This window comes from Myodes glareolus, chromosome 2 (genome assembly GCF_982192425.1).
Source record: "Myodes glareolus chromosome 2, mMyoGla1.1, whole genome shotgun sequence".
Lineage (NCBI taxonomy): Eukaryota > Metazoa > Chordata > Mammalia > Rodentia > Cricetidae > Myodes > Myodes glareolus.
The window spans coordinates 92,749,376-92,771,298 of NC_142027.1; the positions used below are offsets into that span (position 1 = coordinate 92,749,376).

Sequence of the window (21,923 nt, forward strand, 5' to 3'; positions counted from 1 at the left end):
GCAGGACAGATACCCCAACAAGCTGGCCCTCCATGTTACAGTCAGCCCCAATTAAATGTTTTCCTTTACAAGAGTTGCCATGGGCATGGTGTCTCTTCACAACAGTAGAAACCCTAACTAAGACAGCAGGAAACCTTAATTCCAGAACCAGCATCTCTGTGGACTCAGACAACACATGACAATTTATTAATATAATGTATATTATAATGATATGGTTATATAAATGCTACGGACCAGCTCAGGGGGGCCACTCAGACTGTAGGGAATCAGGGCGAAGGCACAGGAGAGATCAGGATACGGCGAAGAAAAATGACACACAGACACTCTCAATATTGAGGCATGCTGTGGCGATTTACTTACTTCAGTGCAGGATTATATATTTTTTACAATCAAAGAACCTGGCAAAGGCATACATCATCAAATCATAAGACAGAAAAGAACAGCATAAAATAATTTACAAAAAGAATCTTTGAAGATGCTTTGACTTGGGCACAAGGACTTCTGCTTTCTCACACTATACAAAACAAACTCTCTCCTCTTGCCTTCAAAGAGATCACTGCCCTTGAGCTAGACTATCTTTATCAGCTTGCAGGTGGCTGGTTGGTTTGAGCTAAGTGACCTTGTGTGCCTGAGTGAGAAAGAAAAAAGGCTACTATCTCCCTGGGAAAGCTTTCTGCTAGGAAAATTCTAATACATAGTCTTGAGTCTTTCTGAAGTTTACTTTATATCACTAACTTCAACTTTCCTCCCTTCTCAATTCTCAGGCTCAGCTATTGTCAGTTTAGGCTAGGTCTTTTTCTTCCCATAAGAAAGGTTTCATAGACCTGTTTACAATTGCACATATTTCTCAGGCAAATGCCTAAAGCTTCTAAGATGTATCCTAGTAAAATTAACTCCTTTTGTTCCATATCATCAAGGAATTGTCCTAATGATGATTCTGGCAATTTCAGAACTGGCTACTTTTTAAAGGCTTTGATTAATAGCGGAGCAGAATTCAAAAATGTCCTTAGCAGTCTTGTTTGTATCCGCAACTGCCTGGAATAGTCTGATCTGTTAGCAATATGCAAGAATCACAAAGAACACACAGACAAGGGAAAAGACACACATATGGCTCCAAGGACAGCCAGATCGAGTCAATACTAATGGCAACTCAGGTAGCTTTACACCACAACTGGTTGCCAGGGACCCGCCTGGAACACACAGCTCCTGGAAGCACAAATCCCAATCCTGCCGGCAATATTTGCCCATCCAGTCAGCATTTCTGCTACACTGGCGAGACAGCCGTGGATGTAGCATGTAAACTCTCTGAGCTCAACAAAGAAGATGAGGGAGATGAATGGAACGTACCTAGCCTGTCAGTGTATCCCATGCAACTTTAATGTGGTTAAAGACAATGACAGGACCACAACTATGCCAGTAGGAGTTTGGAGACATCAAAGGAAGGCCATCAGTTGTCCAACACTATAGTGACTAACAAAGGAGACTGATATGTTTTGGAAGCAACACTAAGATTTCCATACCCATAGATAGGGGAAAGGAACTGGGAAAAGCACAAGCAAAAACCCACTGTCCAACAGGGATATTTAGGCTGTGGAAGCTGCAGAGAGGGGCTTTGGCCATCACTTGCTGGAACAGGTAGTGGAGGATTTTTTGCAGATCCATAATTTCATGTCATCACATTTGGCATCATTCCAGCCATCATCTCTGAATTCCACACAGTCTTGTCCCTTAAAGTTGTTGGGCTGTCCACTCTTCCAGTACCTCTCAAATCTGCAAAGAACATTCACAGTTACACAAGACAGACACACAAAAGTCCAACAACATTTCTATACATGAGTGACAACATACAACCAGGTAGTGCTGGAGCACGCCTTTGTTCCCAGCGCTCAGGAGTTATAGACAGGTGGATCTCTGTGAGTTTGAGGCCAGCCTGGTCTACAGAGTAAGTTCCAGGACTGGCCCCATAGCTACTGAAAAACCCTGTCTCAAAAAACCAAAAAAAAAAGAAAAAAAGAAAAAGTATGACAACATATATAGGAATGTATATGTTTCCCTGAGAAAGAAATCAGGGAAACAATCCCATTCACAGTAGTCTAAAAATATCTTGAAATAAACCTAACCAAAGAAAGTAAAGACTTTCTACAAAGAAAACCTTAAAAATCCAGAAGAAATTGAAGAAGACCTCAAATGATGGAGAGACCACCCATGTTTAGGAGACCATTATGAAAATGACCACCATATGAAAAGCAACCTGCAGATTTAGTGCAAACCCCACCAAAATAATGCTAATGGAGTTCTTCATGGAAATAAAAACCTTAAATTTTATATGGAAGCACAAAAGACCCAGGTCAGGTAAAATAATCCTGAACATTGAAAATGCTCTGGAGGTATCAGCACTCTTCACTGCAAGCTGCACGACAGAGATGTAGCAATAAAAACAGCATGGCACTAGCATAAATCAAACATATTGATTGGTGGAACTGATCTGAAGATCCAGCTATAAGTCTTTGCTTCTAACCCACCTGATATTTTTTATAAGGAGGCAAAAGTGCATATAGGAGAAAGAACTGCTTCCACAATGTTACCTGCACTCTGGGAACACTGTTTTATAGCACCTGGAAAGTGGGTACTTTCATAGAGTCCCTACATGTGTGTGGCAGACATGCCCTGTACTGAATCTCATGGTAGTCTTAGGTCACCTTGACCTCTACCCTTGTTTCCCATGCTTGAGAAGAGTTGTCCTCCAGAGTGCGTGGCTATATGATAAAACTCTCCAGTGTAAATGCCACACACTCAGTCCTCTCCTACACTGGGCTCTTCTACTCTGAGTCAGTACACACTAGCCCAGGGCTAAACACCAAACAACAGTGTCTGCACTCTAGAACTCACCACCATCTTACCTACAGTTTAGTCTGCTTACCCAGCCTTGCCTACTCCTTCCCTTGACGGCTAATACAGGCTCTTGCCACAACTTTTCTTCCCTCTGCATCCCCACTAGCCCTGGTCCTGGCTGATGCTCCCCACATGTGATAAATGTTCCTTCTCTTAGGAGGATCTGTGAGTATGACATGTGTATCAGCATGTGCATGTATGATGGCTATGTGCATGTGAGCAATGTGTATACATGCATGAGTGCATGTATGTGTGATGTGTCTGTGTGTCCATGCACATACATACATGATTGTGTGTGTGATGTGTATGTATGTGTACATGCATGAGTGTGTGATGTATGTGCTGAGTATTATATATATGAGTATGTGTGTATGTGTCTGTGTAGGCCAGAGGTGAATCTCAGGTATCATCCTGCAGGAGTCCTCAGAAGCCATCCACTTTTTTTTTTCTGAGGTAGAGTTTCCTACTGGTTCAGAACCACCAGGCTAGGCTGGTTTTCCCATGAGTCCCAGCAATTCACCTTTCTCTGCCTCCCCTTAGTTGGGATTACAAGCACCATGTTCAGCTTTTTAAAAACCAACATAAATTCTAGAGATAAAACTCTGGTCCTTTCTCATGCTTTTGCTTGGAGCAGTTGACAACTGAACTATCTCCACGGTCCAACGTTATACCCTTTAAATGCTGGAATCCTGTGTCCTGGTGAACTTGCTTATCAAGTTGTCTATGACTGTACATATGGATTACCCACACAGGCTACAAACTCCTCCTTGAGCTCTCGTGGTGGGACCAAAGCAAGTTCTGTCTTGTCTGAGCATCTTACTCTTCTTTCTCCCTCAGCAAATATTATAGACTCTTATGCCTAGAGGGCCAGAGGATGTGGTGGCAGAGTGTGTGTGTGGGTCCTGGAAGGGCAGTACGAGTCAGTCACAGCCCCTCCCCTCCTAATGTTCAGGGTATTCCCTTCCCCAGTACTACCTGTCTGACAGAGGTGAACCATCCAGCCAATACCATGCACCTTCCTTGTTCAGGTCTGACAACCCCATCCAGGTGTAGCCATTTTTCTTGGAAGCTTGCTGCAGGAAGTACTGGAAGGGGAGAGAAAGAGTCAGGCAGCAGCATCCCCCTACTTCCCAGCTTATGTTTCTTCCCCCAAAGCCTCATGTTCATCAATGGATTACAAAACATTTGTATTTTTGGTAAATCAATTAGTTTAGTTAAGGTTTTTACAGACGTGTTGGCACCTTCCCAGAGGCTACACCACTGAAGAAAGTGTCTCTCCATCTCTGTCACTGTTACCTGCTTATAGATCCTTAGGGAGGGGTGGGGCCTTGGTATCCTCCCACCATGACCCCCTAGTAACTGCCTATCAACCCTCAGGGAGAGGTGGGCTAGATTCAGTATTTGACAACCTTATTTGTGGGCTATGGAAGCTGGAAAGTGTGGCTTAGATGGAGGAGTAAGGCCACAGTGGTAGCATTCTTGGAGGAGAGTCTTGTCCCTGGTCCCCCTTTTCTGTCTTTCTGCTCCTGTCTGCCACGAGGCAGGAGGCTTTCTTCTGCTGTGCCTTCATACTGCATTTCTGCCTTGCCACAGCGATGGATCCAGCTGACCATGGACTGAGGCCTCTGAACAGACACAATTCTCCCCCCTGAAGCCGTTCTCAGATATTTTGTCACAGCAATGGAAAAGCTAATGCGCTACCCCAATCTCTTGGCAGCAGGATCTGCTTGGAATCTTTTAACCTTTTCATATTTCTAGTACGCCAGGTCAGGAGCCCCCATATGTTCTCAGTAGTTCTAAAACTCAGGTAGCTGCGGATGGCATTAAACTCCTGACCCTCCTGCCTTCCCCTCCCAAGGGCTGTAATGATAAGTGTGCATTACCACCTGGCTTACATGACGTTAGATTGAGTCTGGGGCTTCCTGTATATTAGGCAAGTTCTCTACTACCAGTTGAACTTCTGAATCATTTGCATATCTGTGTCCTATGGGCAGATTTGCTTAGACTTATGCAGGTAGTGTGTATAGCTGGCTTGATAACACTACATGTTTTTCCACGTTATGTGTTCTAAGTATGTCCACATACGTTTACTCAAGGCCAGTTTTAACATCCTGGATCCAGATTGCATCAGTTTGTGAGCGTGAGTCAGGCAAATGGTGAGACCTTTTCAGGTCTTCGTTGAGTGGCACCTCATTGGTCACTTAAAACCAACATTCATAAGAATATGTACACCACGGAAACTGTAAACATAATAAGGATTTAAAGAAACCTGTCAAACAAGCTGTTATGCATTGGCCAGCACACTCACGGAAACCACTTTCATTTTAAATGCTCCCCACAGCGTTCGTCAGTGTTGAGAACTGGCGTATGCTTATTTGGAAGGTGCCTGGGAACACCTGTTCATACGCTTCCTTTCATCCTTTCCAAGTACAGCAAGTAGCTCAATTCCTAGAAGCCACCATGTAAACACGCGTCTCTGTCCTCAGAACAGTTAGGCAGTCACACCTGCTCCTCATGACTTTTGATGATGACCAGCTGGGCTCCCACTTCCTGGCAGGCAGTGATGGAGTCATGCCAGTCCCGTTGTGACTTGGAGAAAAAGTAACAGTTTCCCTTGAAGAATGTCCAATCCCAAGGACAGCGCCGACAGAGGCTATCTGTAGGCGAAGGTAGATCAGGTTGAATCCATATTTGAATCTTTTTGTTACTATGTTTGCCCAGCTTTAAGACCTCCAGAATGAGGATCCTCCCTTCCCGTAGTACGGGGTCAAGCCATTCCCCTCCCTCCGTTTCCTAAGCCTGTTCTCTACTCCAATAGAATCCAGGAGCTCTGGACCCATCTTCTTCACAGATGCCAGGAGATTGGTTTAATTGAGTGCCTACTGTGTACATGGCTCCCATTGACCTCTGCATGCCTTTCTCATTTTTTAAATCACTATTCCCAATTCACAGATAAGGTAGTGGAAGCTTAGAGATGGCCAGCGGCTAAAATAAAGTGACCCCTCAAGAAGGCCCTCTCAGTCCCAGTACACTTTGTTTTTGCTCTCTCACCAACTTCAGACTTCAGTTGGCTCAGGTCCTGGAACATTTTCTCCTGCTTTTTCTGTTCCCACTGTATTTCCTCTGAGCTGGGGATCTTGGAAACTTGACAGAAAAAAAAAAGATATTGTGATTAGTGAACACTCACTGTGTGTCATGGATCACACAGACACCATATTTGCTATCCAGGGCGCTATGTTATCTCATGTAAAAATAAGGAATTCTAATACCCACGAACCCTCTACTGCTTCTATTCCCTACCTAAACTGAAGTAGAAGTGGAGGGGCCCCAAGAAGCGCCTAGCACTTTCTGAAGGACCCATGGCTCTTTTTAGTACCTCCTGTTGTTAGTCCCGGAAGCCTGAGCTGAAAATCACCCAAGGGACCCCCCCCCCCAAACTCCAAGATGACCCTGACCTTGGATGACGATGGCAGCCAGGAGTCCAGCAAAGAACATGAGTGACAGCAGCTGCAGCACCAGGGAGATGTGGCCTCGGTCTGGAAATCCTGCAGGGGAAAGGATGGATGGATGGTCTACTACCTGGCCCGGGGAACCCAGACACAACCGCTTCAAGTCAGAGGCCAAGCCCTTAGCCCCCACTTCCCCAGCAAGCCCCAAAGTCAGTTTCCAACCCGAGGTCCACATCCAGGACCTGCATCTTCCCAGGACCTGAGTGTCCAGGTCTGCAGCTCCAGCTCCCTGGGGATTCAGGTGTTTAGTCCCAGCCCTCCAGCTTCTCGGGTCTCAGGAGTCCAGAGACTCAACCTCTCTCTGCCTTCCCAGGTCTTAGGGGCTCAGATTCACAACCTCCACTTCCCTGGGATTCCAGAAGTTAGATTTCAATCAGGGGTGCAGCTAGAAACTCCGCCTACCAGGGACCCAGAACCTCAGTCTTCATCTCCCAGGACCAAATTTCTGCTGGGAGAAGTCTACTCATCCCCATCCCATGACCCTACCCCGCTCTACCTAGGAAGCTTTTGAATCCTAGAGTTGGTATCCAAAGCTGTTTTTCAAGTATCTGTTAGCTCCAGTTCTCAGTGGTTACTGGCTGTTTCTCATCTGAGTGGGCAGAGCATTGGCCAGAGCCTAGGCATGCAGAGACCTGAGTTGACCCTCCCCGAGCTCCCAGGCTTCCAGTGTAGGCTTACCCAGACAGCCCATCTGCTGCACCCCTGCTTCTTTGGAGTCACTCACAGTCATCGCTGTTCCTTGGTGCCTGGTACTGCTTGGAACAGCAGCTTTTATCTGCCTCCCGCTTTGCCTTCAGCTACTCTTTCTTAGGAACAGAAACGAGGAACTGGGTTCCAGCGCCGGAAGAGGGTAGATGAGGAGGAAGACTTTGACACAATGCAGCAGGGACCTCCAATTCCCAGAATTTTGGAGTGGGGCTGGGTGTCTTCTGGCCTCTGTTGCAAAAAGGATCTGGTTCACTTATGGTATGACAACACTATAGGATGATTTCTATGGAAATAATAACTGTAACATAAAATTACTTCATTTTAAATTGGTGTGTGTATACATGCTCATATGTGGATGCGTGGATGTGTGTATCTCTGTATGTGAGTGCACACATGTGTGCATGAACGTGATGTGTGTGCACACCATGTGGAGCCCAGATGATAATTTTGAATATAATTCTTCAAGTATGTTTTAATGGGGCAGGGGTTAAAGAGATGACTCAGCAATTAAGAAGGAAGAGCTGATATCAGTTCCCAGCACCAACTCAGGCAGTCACAATCGCCTATAACTGCAGGTCCAGGCGAATTGATGTCTTCTTCTGCCCTCATTTTTTTAATTTATTTTTATTATTTATTTATTTATTTGTTTATAAAAATTTCCACTTCCCTCCTCCCCATACCCTCCCATTCCCCCCCACTCCCTCTCCTCCCCACCCCCCACTCCCTCTCCTCCTCCCTCTCCAGTCCTAAGAGCAGTCAGGGTTTCATGCCCTGTGGGAAGTTCAAGTTCCTCCCCTCTCCCTCCAGGTCTAGAAAGGTGAGCATCCAAACAGACTAGGATCCCAAAAAGCCAGTACATGCAGACAAAACAAGACCCAGTGCCATTGTAAATGGCTTCTCAGTTGGCCCCCATGTCAGCCACATTCAGAGAATTTCTTCTGCTCTCTTAAGATGTGTATGGATCCTTTGTTTCTGCTGGCTTCTGCTACCCATCATAGTTCCAAATTCTTCAGCTGTTTTCTTCCTTCACCTGCTCTAACCATCCATCTCTCCTCGCCTACTTGGTAAAGGTCCTCTCTGGCTCCTGGCGCCTGCTACACCCTCTGGGGCCTCACCACGCAGGCAACTCTCTATCAAGATACTTGCCCCTCTTCCTCTTTTGGAACCCTCCCTGCTTTGTGCCCTGCTCCCCCTGGGAGCTGCCTGATGAGCCCCGTGGTTTCCTTCAGCCCATCTGGGTCTCTTCGACCTTGACCCTCCTGTCTCTCAGGTACGACTTGGAGCTTATAGAAACTCCTTCCCGCAGAGTTCATTTTGTGACCCTTCCCCTCTTCCTCCACGAACTCTGATTTTATTGAAGCCTCATCCTGGCTGACCTCAGCACAGTTCAAATGGCCGCAACTCAGTTTTCAATGATGACAATTTCTGCCACTATGCAAACAAATGATCCAAAAAACTTTTATGTATAAACTTGTTTTCTCCTCTATTTTTTTCTTATCTACACCTGCCTAACTCTTACATATGGATGTTTTTTGTTCAAGAACCCCCCACCTCTAACCAACAGCTCATTCTACTAGGGTCAGGAAATTGCTCTATATCAGGCTGTCAAAGACTGAGTCAGTTCCCTATATCTCCTTGACTAGGGCTGTCCATCTTGGCCTGTTTTCTCTGTTTTTGTATGATAATTCCTGTCCTGAAAGCAGAAATCATAAAAATTTAAAAAGCAATGTTGTTTACTAAGGTATTAGAGCTGCACTTCCATGTACTCAGACAGGAACGTGCCGTGTGCTAGAAACTAAACTCTTACGAGTCACTTAGGTAGTATTAGTGTTAAAAACACACGAAGGGGTCATGGAAAGCAACTGAGTCTTGGCATCATATGTCAGAATTGGCATTCCTAAAGGGAGCCCAGAAGAGACTATTTGTGAAAACTCAGCCCAGTTGCAATAAGAGTCCAAGAAAGTGTTAGAAAGGCCTGAGAACGTGAAAGCTTAAGTAAGCACCGAGGATAACTTAAGTTCTGAGTGTCCAAGAAAGTGTCATGTAAATGAAAGCTACAAAGGTATAAGAAACTGATTTAGGGTGATGGAAAATGTTTTAGATCTCTATGTTGTTGTTAAACATATACTTAATGGTCCAACCAGACCACTGGCATGGTGGGGTCTGGAAGCTGTTCATCAGCAGGCTGCCAAGAGGAGGTACTTTTCTCTGTAACACCTAAATCAACTTCTAAAACACCCGTCCCCTAGTCTTTCTTTCTCCGTGATCAAACTACAGATTATTGTTGATGCTGGCCAGATATAGGCTGCCCTAAGTGGTCCTCTATGATGCAAATTCAGAAAGGCATGCTACCTTTTATGTAGAATGGGTGATCTTTCATTCCAATTAAGGACCCATGGAATCCCAAATAGGAGACAGGAGCCATTGGTAAGCTTTACTATAGCATTGATCACAGCTACCCATCAGGCACACTAAAGATACATGGGAGAAGTGGTTCAAAGCTCCTCGAAGATCCTTACCTCTCTAATATCACCCCCTTTTGAAGAGATTTATCCCATCTCCCTGTCATATCATCTCTTGTTTCAGACTTTAACCTCTGTGTATCAGCTACTGGATAATGCCTTGCCTGACTGCTTTGGAGAACATTGGTTGTGTGTCCCTCCTGGGCCAAACCCACAACCACCATTTGTATTCTTACCCACTGTCTTAGTAGATTCCTTCACCTTGCCGCTTGTTAACTGCTCTGAGCCAAATATCTCTACCACCCCTTATCTCTCCCATTTCTCACACAGACTGCTTTAACTCCTCAAGAACATATTTTGTGAACACCCTGACTTCTGCAGATTGAAATAGTACCATAACCCTTAGTACAACCGCCCCCAACTTCTATGCCCAAACATTCACACTGTGTCTAATCTATGTGGCACATAAGTGTGCTGCTAGGTTATCTGTACCCTGGTGTTCCTTTTTCCAATGCTAGGGGGTAATACCTGGTGAAGAATCCTTGCCAGTTCCCATTACTGGGTTTAGAGCAGCATGGCATGAGAAATGAGCAATTCTAGCAGTCCTAGGCATAACCACCAGCGACACCACCCGAGCAGCAGGACTGACTACCTCCCTAGCTCTTTGCCATCAGCTTTTCTTGCAGTGCATCCAGAATCTTTAACAGGTGGCTCAGACAATCCTAACCCTCCAGTGCTAAGTAGACTTGCTGACTGCATAGTACTACAAAATCGGCAAGGATTAGATTTCCTAACAACAGAAAGGTAGCCTTTGTCTCTTCCTCAGGGAGGACTGTTGCTTCTGTGTTAACCAGTCAGGTATAGTAAAAGATAAGATCTGACACTTTCAGAAACATAAGAAACAGCTTGATGTCTCTGGCCAGTGGATCACTGATAGTCCAATATGGATACTACCTTTCTTAACCCTTCTACTCCTTTTCTTAATCCTACTAATTGCACTCTGCCTCACAAACTTCTTGTCTAGATTTCTTTAACAACAGATTCAGAAGATTTCTAACAAGACTTTTAACTAGGTAGTGTTACAGAATTACTGGCCCCTAGCTACAGAGTCAAAGGCCTGAGGCACCCAGTTACAACCTGGCTATGGAGATCAGGATTGCCTCAAGGACCTCAGCACCCCCAATCAATACAAAGTAGTCAAACGATAATGTCACTCCCTTTCCAACCCCATTGTTTATTAATAAACAAAAAAGGGGTGAAAAGAGGGTGAAAAGGGCCAAAGAAAACACCCTGACCCTGATTTAGGAAGAGGGATTGAAATCCCACCAATCCCTGAGGTCCATGAGCACAGAATCCCACCAATCCTAGATCACAAAAACACACCAATCCCAAGCCACCCAGAAAAGCTCTGCCTGCCCCCAGGAACCCTATAGAAGCTCTGTACCCTGTTCAGTTTGCTGCCACCTCATCCTAGAGGCAGACAACCACCTGGATTCTTCCCTCCCAATAAAATTCTCGAATGAGGTTTGGGCGATGATCTTTTGCTGGAGCAGAGCAGAACTGTAACACTTTCACTGGGGAAACCTTCCCCCAGTGGGGCAGAGTTGTTACGCTGGAGAAACCGTTCCCTGGAGCAGGGCTGCAAGCTGCTCTGCTTACAGCGACTTTGTGGCATTCCTTGGCTTCCGACTGCCAGGATCTCTTTCCATCCCTGTTGCAATGCTTACATGGTCTGCAACGTATTTTGATTATATTCACCTGTTACTTTCTCTTTTCCTCTTCCTGCCCATCCCCTCCCTCTTTCCAATTACCCCCTTATACTCTCATGGTAATTTGTGTGTGTGTGCAGGCACATTCATGTGTGTGCGTCCCAAAGAGTTTCATTGAGGTTTGCTTACAGAAGAAGCAATGGTGAGGGTTCATTTACAAGAGCATGGGAAATCTTACCAGTGGCTACACCAGTGAAGAAGACGTCTCTCCCTCACTAATATTTAACTGTATGCTCATGGATGGGGAGGCACACACACACACACACACACAGAGACAGAGAGACAGAGACAGAGAGACAGAGACAGAGAGAGAGACAGAGAGAGAGAGAGAGAGAGAGAGAGAGAGAGAGAGATACAATAATGACTTAGTCCTAGCTCTCCAGTCAGAAGTGTTCTCTCACTGGCCTGGAACCCACTAAGTAGGCAACCAGGGATGTGGGATTCCCCTCTGTATGCTGTGAATATGTTTTATTACCATTGATTAAAAAAGAAGCTACTTTGGCCTATGGCAGGGCTGAATATAGCTAGGTGGGAAAACTAAACTGAATGCAGGAGAAAGAAGGCAAATCAGGCAGATGCCAGCAACCACCAAGAAAGCAAGATGTAAGGTAACAAACTATGAGTCTCATGGTAAAATATAAAATAATAAAAATGGGTTCCTTTAAGATGTAAGAGTTAGTTAATAAGAAGCTAATTAGGCCAAAGAGTACATAATTAATATTAAACCTTATTTTATAAGTGGCTTCGGAAACAGGCAAGCGAAGAAAACCCTGTCTAAGTTGACCAGCAGGACAGAGACTATGCATAGCTACAAGCTAGTGAATCCTAGGAATTTAGTGGTTTCTACCTTCTCAGCACTGGGATTACAAACCGATGCTATAACACCTGACTTTTTTTTTTGTTTTTTTTTTTAAATCTGGTTTTGGGAACTGAATTTACAATTTCACGATTCTGAGGCAAGCACTTTATTTTTTTTTCACTGAGCCTTCTCTCTAGCTCCAAAGTTCCATTTAATTTCTTCTTCATCAGTGACAAAGATGGGGGCTTGCAATGTCCCCAGTTTTCCCAGAAAACTGTGCCCTCTGACACCAAGCTATGCTGGTGCCATAAATCATGGTGATTTCTGTTGACTGGGGAGCTGAACGGAGTCATCACTGTATTCATTAACATATTATTAGTGGGTAGGCGAGATGGCTCAGTGGGTAAAGGTGCTAGCCACTAAGCCTGATGACCTGTGTTCAATTGCGGAGACCTCTATGTTGAAGGAGAGGACCAACTCCCATAAGTTGTCCTCTGACCTCCCAAAACTAAATAAATGTAGTAACAATTAAAACATTGCAATAGCATACAAATATATTTTGAAACCCAATTAGGTTTTATTGATTCTCCTATCTCCTTTCCCCCACTCCCTTCCCCTCCCACTCCTTCTTCCCTGCTCCCTCCTCTGAAGCTTTCTGCCCCTGGTGGCCTCTGATTTCAGGTCACATGCTCTAGTTCTCACACTCCATCCATACTTCTTTCTCTCCTTTCCTGGTCCTAGTGCTAGTTTCACAGTCTATACCACACTCATAGTCACATGAGCACATTAAATGTTGGGGTTCACATGTACAAGAGAACATGCAGTGTTTGTGTCCCTGTTTCTGAGTAACCTTAATCTTTTCCAGACCCATGCATTATCCTGCAAATTTCATTTCTTACAGTGGAATAAGATTCCACTGTGTATATAAAGTACATTCTCATTCATATTTACTGCTACACTTTTCACAGTAGCAAGGAGACGGACTCGGTCTAAATGCCATCAACAGCGGAAAGAGGACCAGTGAGTGGGTTGATTCGGAAAGGAGCTGGCACAAAGTTGCCCTCCAGGGATGAGCTTTATTAAGAGAAGGGTCCCATGGTGATGGGAGCCATGAATCACACTCTAGGGAGGGACCATTAAGAAAGTAACAGCTCATTATATCTGAGAAAACAGGAGTGGAGTCTTTAAAGGAGGAGTGACAGTCCGTCAAACCTGGAGAGGAACTGCATTAAGAAAGACAGCATAAAGTAAGAGATGGACAGCCATCGTGGACAGGATGGCGGGGAGGCCCAGTGCACCAGAGCCACCTTTGAGTCTGCCATTCCCATCATCTTAGTGGACATCTGGGAAGATGGAAGGAAGTTTGGGGGTGCTTGAATGAATGCCGCCAGCATGAGGAAAGTCTGAAGGTACAGTGGTCTTCTGGGGATCTAGTAGTACTGGGGACTCCCAAGGAACCATGTGGGTGTGATCATCTTGGCTTGATCAGTGGTCCAAGCAAGCCTGGGTCAGTTCTTTGTGTGGATGGAAGCTCCCAGAAGGAAAAGGATGGGTGTCTCAGTCTGCAGAATGGGCTACACCTACCAGGGAAAGTTCCCTGCTGTGTTGGTTACTCCTCAACATGCTAACATCTAAAAGTCCCTGAGGAGATGACCTTCTGGAAGGGAGCTTCCAGATTTTGTTATCTAGGGTGGGAAGACACATCTCAAATATAGACAGCACCATTTCGTGATTTGTAGTCCCAGACTGAGGAGAAAGCAGAGAGGGAGTGAGTACCTACATTCACCTCTGCTCTCTGAGTGTGGTTGCAATGTGAGCTGCCTTGCTCTCCTGCACCATCACCTTCACCTCTGCGACGGAGCTGCACGTTCAGACCGGGAGCCGAAGCATAACCCTCCCTCCTGAAGTTGTTTCTGACAGGTGTTTTGTCAGAGCAAGAGAAGTGAGATACCAGTCAAAGGGCTCAGCGGAGGTTGGGAGGAACTGAGCAGATGCACAGGAAGTGTGCAGGAATGGCACCGAGGCTTAGGGAGTACAGCAGCTGTGCCATCACAATGAAAAGGCAGCTGTGACATCACAATGAAAAATGCTATAATTTTTTTTTCTTTGCAAGGAGGGCACAGTTGATTAAGGGGAAGCTCCAAGGTCCTGAATGTGTCCTATATCTGGTAACAATATTAAGTTACCCAGATAGAGAGCAACCATGAAACCTGAGCAACAGGAAACCTGAACCGCTCCCCATCCTGGAAGCAGAATTGGCAGGAAGCAGTGGCCCATATCCATAGAGGGTGAGGAATCTAACCAGGAAGCATGGGTGCTTTCATTAACACCTCAAGGCCAACAAACGAGAAGAAGGGACACGGACACGAGTCAAGTTCATCCTCCTGATACTGGGATTTGGGATGCAGAGGCTGAGATGAACTGGCTTTCGTTTGGTGGTGCATGATGAAGTTAAAGCTTTCTTATAGATCCAGAAATTTAGGGCATCACATTTGAGATCGTTCCAGCCATCCCTAGAGATCTCTGTGCCATCTTCATCCTCGACATTGTTGGGCTCCCCTTTATTCCAACACTGTGCAGGGAGTAAGTGTCTGTGGAGTGTGAACCTTCAAATGGGACATCTGTATGGTACCTACCGTCAAGGCTCTGGGAGCATCATGGAAGAGGGGGCAGAAAGACTGTATGAGCCAGAGGCTGGAGGAGGACATCTGGACACAGCTGGACTGCTGCACTCATGAACTCAGAGCAGTTATGGTTGCTTGCACAAGATTGAGCTTGTTAACATTGCGGTATGGAGAGGGGGCTGTTTATGAGGTACTAGGATAGTCGATGGCTTTGGGGAGGAGGGAAAGTCAGTTTTCTTTAACACCGATAGGCTGGCCAAGCTCTAGCAGATGGCCCCACACCCATGAGTAGCAACATAATTGTACTCAGTGGGATCCAGAAAAAGGGAGGGGGCGTGACATTGGAAGGGGATGAGAGATGGATTCAGTAGGAGTTAAAGAGAGAAGTGGGCGTGTGTGAATAGCTTCAAAATGCATTGTGTGCATGCATAAAAATCAAATAATAAAACAGCATATAATTTTTAAATGTGGGCATGATACCTGCTGTGTGTGTGTGTGAGTGTGTGTGTGTGTGTGTGTGTCTGTGTGTGGTATATGTGCATATGTGTGTGCAGGTGTTTGCAACTGTGAGAGCGCATGCAGAGCCACAGGAAGATACTAGGCATCCTGCTGTATTCTTTTCCGCTTAGTCCTCTTGAATGAGGATTTCTTACTGGCCTTGGAGCTAGGCTAACAGTCAGCAAACCCCAGGGACCCTCCTGTCTGCAGGCCTCATGCCCAATATTGGGCTTCTAGGCACATGTGACCATGCTCGTTGGTTTTTTATACCCATGGATGCTGAGGCACCTAAGTCAGGTCTTCACGCCTAAGCAGCAAGTACTCTTCTTCCGTGAGACGTTGCCCCAAACCCCAAGACCAGCTTTCATAACGTGTTTTCAAACTCAAGTCCTCTGTTTTCAAGGCAATCACGTTCCTGACAGGCATTTCCCTAGTCTCTACTCTAGCAGGTCACCTATCTCTTGGTGAGGAAGGTATTTAATACTGCCCGCCACATAGGAAAGCAATTGCACTTCAGGCGATCTATGAAGCATTCAGAATTGTTCAAGTCTCAGAGAGTATGTGGGACCCCTCATTCCTACCCTTCTCTATTCAAGTAGGAAAAACAGCATCTTACTCATAGTTTGGTCTGGCAAATGACCTCAATCTCAGGTGACCACAGCCAGATGTGTGTTCCAGACAAGGGTGGTGCCCCACCAGTGGACCTGCTCCCCGTCATCTCTATGATGACCATTTGGACCCCTACTTCCTGGCAGGCAGTGATGGAGTTGTGCCAGCTTCACTGGGACTTGGGGAAGACATAACAGTTTCCATGGAAAAACACACAGTCCCTTTGGCAGGGTTGACACAAGCCATCTTCTGGGAGAAACGCACCAGAAGGACATACTTAGAAGCCTGTGTTCCCATTTCTCTTCAGCCTTTGAGGTCTCCAGAGCCAGGGCCCTTTCTCACCACAGCACTCCAGGGAACCTGTCCCCTCTGTGTTCCTTATTCTCTTCTCCACCCAGAAGAATCTAGAAGTCCTGAGCCCATCTTCTCCAGACATGGAGAAATAGAGGCCTGGGGTTCAGAACAGAGGCCAGGACCAGCTTGACTGAGTGCACTGTGTGCACAATTTCTGTGAACTTACAGAACCTAAGATGTATATGGCTGGCCCTTGTTAACACTGAACGGCCCTGTGCAAGACTCCTGTGCAGACAGTGCTTTCTGCATGGATAATCCCTGTGAACACTGTATGCCTGCTGTGTACACAACCCCTGAACATTGAATGCCTGATGCATGAATGGCTCCTGGGAACATGGTCCTACTCTGCACAGAATTCCTTTGAACATTGAGTGCCTACTATGTGCATGGCTCTGTAAATACCAAGCTCCATTCTCCATGTTTTATTATGATCTCAATTCACAGAGAAGGAAACTGAGGCTCAAAGAGGTCTGAGGATGAAAGGAGATTGGCTCCTCTCCTGTGGAGACCTGAAGCAGTGGATCCCTTGTTTCTGGTTACTCACCGTGTACTTCAGTCTTCAGCTGCGTGAGCTCCTGGTAGGTTTTGTCCTGACTCTGGGAGCTGGGGACCTTTGAGACTTAGCCAAGAAAGAAAGAAAGAAAAATCCATGCAGTTATTAAATCCTGCTTTTTGTCATGGCCTGCTCTGGGACCCTTGGGGTGTTGTGTCACTTTTAAAAGAAGAGTCCCATGTTGTCAGTGATTTCTCCTGGGTACACATCCTCATCCTATCCCCGTTTCACAAGTAGTTAAGATTTCAGGCACATGTTTCCACCCGTGTCTTGAACACTTTCTTCCCGATGTCTTTAAACAATTTTTTGATTTATTTTTTATTCTATGTGTATGAGTGTTTCACCTGCATGTGTGTATGTATATATATATCAGGTGCTTGTCTGGTGCCTAAGGTAGCCAGAACAGGGTGCTGGATACCCTGGAACTGGAGTTATAGATAATTGTGAGCCACTGTGTGGGTGCTGTGGATGTTGTGGATGCTGGGAATCAAACCCAGGTTCTCTGGAAGAAGAACAAGTGTTCTTAACTGCTGAGGCAACTCTCCAGTCTTTGGTTAATAACATTTAAAGGCCAGAGAAGGGCGAACCACTAGGAAAATGGAACTGCAGCTCTTCCCTCTGTCTCTCATCTCCCTTCTCTTATAACAGAGATGAGGGAGGTGTCTCTGAGAAGTTGCTAGAAGCCACTGAAGGTTATGTTACCAACACACGTTCCCCACATTTCTCATACAGATCCTAGGGCCAGATAAGAGAACTGAGGCACACATTGTGACTCATCAAGGGCAAGAATGATCAGCAGAAGCCCAGCCAAGAACAGGAAGTTTGAGAGCAACTGCAGGACCAAGGGCTTGCAGCTGTGCTTCCGATACTCTGCAGGAGAGAAGGTAGTGGTGTTAGAGTCAGAGTGGCCCCTGCCTCAGCCTGACCCCAGGACAGACTTACTGCCACCATCCTCCTACAGGGCACACGAGTCTGGACTCTCAGCCTCCACCTCCGTATGGCCCAGGATTCCACCTCCAGCATCTACCTCCCCAGGACTGAGAAGTTTAAGGTCCCAACTCCAATGTCCCAGGACCCACTTCTGGAAAGGGGTGTCTATTTTTCCTCAGCCCAACACCATTATTATAGCTGCCAAACTTTTGAATGCAAAATTTGGTTGTCATCCAGAGGTGAAAGCAGAATGCCTGGTGCCACTGATCAAGCACTCTTCATCCTCTGGAGGAACAGAGAGCCAGCCAGAGCCTAGGGCAGGCTCAACCATGAGCTGCCCCTCAGGACTCCCTTGCTGAGATCCCACAGTCCCAGCCCATACTCACCTGGGCTGCCCACTTGCTGTTCCCTTGGTTCTATAGTGTCATTTACGGTCACTGCTCTTGCTTCGTGTCCGGAACAGTCGAAGAGCACAGCTTGTATTTGTTGTCCCCTGATGCCTGCTTCCTAGACATTCTGATGGGAAGAGGAAAAGGAACCGGATGTGAGTGTGGAAGAGCTAGAGGGAGAGTCTGCACCCCTGACTCAGCACATCTGGTGCTGGATAACCCAGGACATTTTAGGGAGAGGTTTGGGGAGTTTGGGGTGTGTAGCAGAAAGATCTGCTCTATTCATGTTGTGACAAATTGTGAGGCGCCTTTATCGATGCTAATAGCCTGCAGAGACCATCTTTGCTATGCCCTTTCCTCTTGTGCTGAGAGCCTTAACCCACATTCCCGGGAGCTCTGCCCCCACTGACTTACACTTTCATGCTTTCCTGACATCTGATTCACTGTGGTTCCTGCTGACTTGGATGTTCTGGCGGAATCACCATACTCCTGTTCCTGTAATGCCTGCTGCAGATGGACCCATTTCACCCTCTGTGTGGGAGTACATGATCTGTTTTCCAGTTTTGCACAGCCAGATTATATGACAGGCCCACAGTCACACAGCTATTTGATGGCGATCTGGCATTTGAACATAGGTGATTGACTCTACAGTCCTCAGTGTAAGCCAAGGAAAATAAAATGGTCCCAAAGGGCGGAAATTTCCCAATGGCCAACACTTACTGAGTGAAAAACGTTACTTATTTTTATTGTTGTTCTCACAAACTGGAACAATCTTCATAGGTAGCAAAGAAATCCATGGAACCTGGGAGTTCATTTTCTCCTTTCACTATGTGGGATCTGGGGGTCAGATTCAGGTCAGTAGGATTAGAGGCAAGTGCCTTTATCCAATGACTATTTAGCTGACCCATTTCACTTTATTTTTGAGACAGGTTGTTACTGAGCCTTGAACTCACTGATTCAGTTAGATTGGCTGTCCAGTGAGCCCCAAGGATCCTCCTGTTTCTGTCTCCCCAGTATTGGAATTATAGATGTAATCTTGCCATGCCTGGGTTTTTACTTTTGGGTCCAAACTCCGTTCATCATGCTGTGTGGCAAGCACAGTGACTAAGCCATCTTCCCCGTCCCCGATCTTTGCTATTAATTTGAAATGGAGATGACTTTAATGGGTAGGACAGAGACTGACGCAGTGGTTGAGGTTTAAAAAGACTTCAATGTTATGGGAGTATTTGACATTTTGATTGGACTGGTGTAGTGTATGTGTCTAGGTGGGCATGAAAGCCTCTACACTGTACTATCTGTGTGAGATAATCTCAGCATCAGAAAACCTACACATTAACCATGATCAGTGAGTGTAGCTTCTGGTCTTGTATTTATTTTATAAACTTAGAATTTTATGCTAACTTTTATTGACTCAAAAACATAGCTCTCACTTTGAAGGGAATGAAATCTAGAATAAACTATCTGGAGTCAAATGTGAGTGGCCAGGTCCCAGGAGCACACATTCAGGTTGTCCTAAATACCACGTTCTACTGTAGAAATGCCACATGAGATTTTATTGGTTGTAGAACAAAGATGAGGTAGGGAACCACAGGTAGGTGGGCTCCAACTGAAACAGGGAAACCTCCACTACAAATTTAAGAAGTTATCCAGTGTTGCTCTTAGCTCTTGGACTGGAGGAAGCTAGAGGTCTTCTAAGAATGTGCTTTAAAAGCCTTGGTAGCTGTAAGGCTGGCAGATCGGATACAGAGGTGGGCAACAATGGTTTTCAGAGAGTCTAAACATGGTTCAGTGTTTTTTTTGGCTCTAGTCTGTAACATTTTAACGCTCCATAATTTTGAAGCTCAGTTATTTATTATTTGTTCTAGATTTGATTCTGTCGTTCTGATAAAAAAGACCTGGACAAAAAGCAGTTTAGGGGAGAAAGGGTTAGTCTCATCTTACACTTCCAGGTTATGGTTCATTATTGCAAGGAACTCACTGTGCAGGGGCTCGAGACAACTGTCACATCACATCCATGGTCAAGAGGGGAGGTGAATAAATTCTGCTGGATTGCCTGTCTGTACTCAGCTCAGTTTTCACAGTCTTATAGAGGGTAGGATTCCTGACTAGGGAGTGTGCCACCCACAGAAAACTGGGTTTTTCCATATCAATTACTTTAATAGACAATCTCCCACAGACAAACCCACAGACCAATGCCATGTAGACAATGTCTTGTTGAGATTCTCTTCCTATGTGCTTCTAGGTTTGTCAAGTTATGGTTAAATCTAAACATTCTAGCTTTGTATGCAGCCTTTTTTTCCTTCTGAGAACCGTAGTTCCCATTTTGTACCAGTTACAGGTTCATAGCACTATGCCAAGGTAAAATGCAGATTTCTCATGTACCTTTGACTCAGGATCCTCTGATGTTGATCTTCTACATGGTAAAATGTGATAATACTGTCAAATGTGTCAATGTTAGCTTTTCAAAGGTAGCTATGTCTTGGGACTAGAGAGATGCTCGGTGGTTAAGAACGTATACTGTTCTTTCAGAGGATTCATAAGAGAATTCATCTCCTATGCCAGGCAGCTCACAATTGCCTGGAACTCCAGCTCCAAGGGATCTGACACTTGTGACCACCACAGCACCTGAACTCACATGTACAAACCCCAACGTATACACAATTAAAAATAAAATAAGTATCTTCTTTTTAAAAGATATGCCCGCTGGTGTAAGAACTGCATGACTGTTATGGGAGTAACCAACTATTTCTTACTGTATTAAGGCCTCCTCTTCAGGAAGGTACTGTAAATCTTGCTAAAAATCCAGACCTAGGGAGGTCATAGACCCTAGGGAAAATCTCCTATTGTTGTTTTGCTAAATGGTCATATAGTCAAACTACCTCCTAAATATGATTTTCAACAGTTTTAAGGGACTGGTCACAGACACTGCAACTTATAAAGCCACAACCACCGTCATAGCTGGGAAAAATTACAGAGCTTGTCAATAGGGATCTTAGAGATGGGGTCTCAGTAACTGCTGCCCCAGTCATGGTAATAAAAACACTGAGGTACTGGCACACGCACACAAACAGATCAATGCAATAGAATAGAGGACCGAGCTATAATTCCACACTCCTACAGCCATTTGAGTTCTTGACAAAAGGCCAGCAACATGTATTGGACAAGCGACAGCTTCTTCATCAAATGGTACCAGTTAAACTCGGTATGCACATGTAGAAGAAGGAAACTAAGTCCCTATTTCTCATTTACACAAAACCAAATTTCAAATGAACCATGAGCCTCAGCAAAAGACCTGAAACTCTAAAACTTCCCAAGGGAAAAGTAGAGAGTGCTCTTAAGAACACGGGTATAGGGAGAGATATACCTATATCTATATACCAGGACTCAGGTAGGTCACAGGAATAGGGAGGGGTACATGTATACCTATATACCAGGACTCAGGTAGGTCACAGGAATAGGGAGGGGTACATGTATACCTATATACCAGGACTCACGTAGGTCAGGAAATTAGGCCAACAACTGCAAAATGAGACTTCATGAAATTCAAAAGTTTCAATATATCTTAGGAAGCTATTACAGAATGAACTAGCAGATTACAGGAAACAAAATCTTCACCAGCTATACACATTCTACAGATTAATATCCAGAATATACAAAGAATTAAAATAAACCTTAAGAAAACAAACTAATAAAAATGAGCTATAGAACTAAACTGTCTTAAGAAACAAACAGAACTCCCAAAACAAACAAACAAAAACAAAGACAAATTAACAATTTAGAAAATGTCTCATTTCTTTGCCCACGAGGGAAATGCAAATTAAAACCAC

At 45.2% G+C, this 21,923-nt stretch overlaps 1 protein-coding gene across 3 annotated transcripts; it reads right to left on the reverse strand.

Moving 5' to 3' along the window:
• Nucleotides 1-332: 332 nt before the first annotated feature.
• Nucleotides 333-18,198, reverse strand: LOC125396958 (CD209 antigen-like protein E). Of its 3 annotated transcripts, XM_085685262.2 has the most exons (8): nucleotides 18,094-18,198; nucleotides 16,769-16,843; nucleotides 7,080-7,337; nucleotides 6,348-6,437; nucleotides 5,944-6,036; nucleotides 5,398-5,549; nucleotides 3,868-3,977; nucleotides 333-1,770 (listed from the first exon to the last, which is right to left on the reverse strand). In XM_085685262.2, exons 3-8 carry the CDS (start codon nucleotides 7,129-7,131, stop codon nucleotides 1,620-1,622), a joined length of 648 nt encoding a protein of 215 aa, XP_085541388.1. In that variant the 5' UTR covers nucleotides 7,132-7,337; nucleotides 16,769-16,843; nucleotides 18,094-18,198; the 3' UTR covers nucleotides 333-1,619. The 3 variants fall into 3 exon arrangements, with proteins under 3 accessions (XP_085541388.1, XP_048285025.1, XP_085541390.1); XM_048429068.3 differs by lacking the exons at nucleotides 16,769-16,843; nucleotides 18,094-18,198 and adding an exon at nucleotides 13,920-14,127; XM_085685264.2 differs by lacking the exons at nucleotides 7,080-7,337; nucleotides 16,769-16,843; nucleotides 18,094-18,198 and adding an exon at nucleotides 6,898-6,991.
• Nucleotides 18,199-21,923: the final 3,725 nt, after the last annotated feature.

Coding starts and splice junctions, on each gene's coding strand:
- LOC125396958 (XM_085685262.2), bottom strand. CDS start 7,131: ATGACTGTGAGTGACTCCAAAGAAGCAGGGGTGCAGCAGATGGGCTGT. Junction 6,438..7,079: donor GCAGCAGATGGGCTGTCTGG/GTAAGCCTACAC, acceptor TTTCCCCTGCAG/GATTTCCAGACCGAGGCCAC. Junction 1,771..3,867: donor GGTTCACCTCTGTCAGACAG/GTAGTACTGGGG, acceptor TGTTCTTTGCAG/ATTTGAGAGGTACTGGAAGA.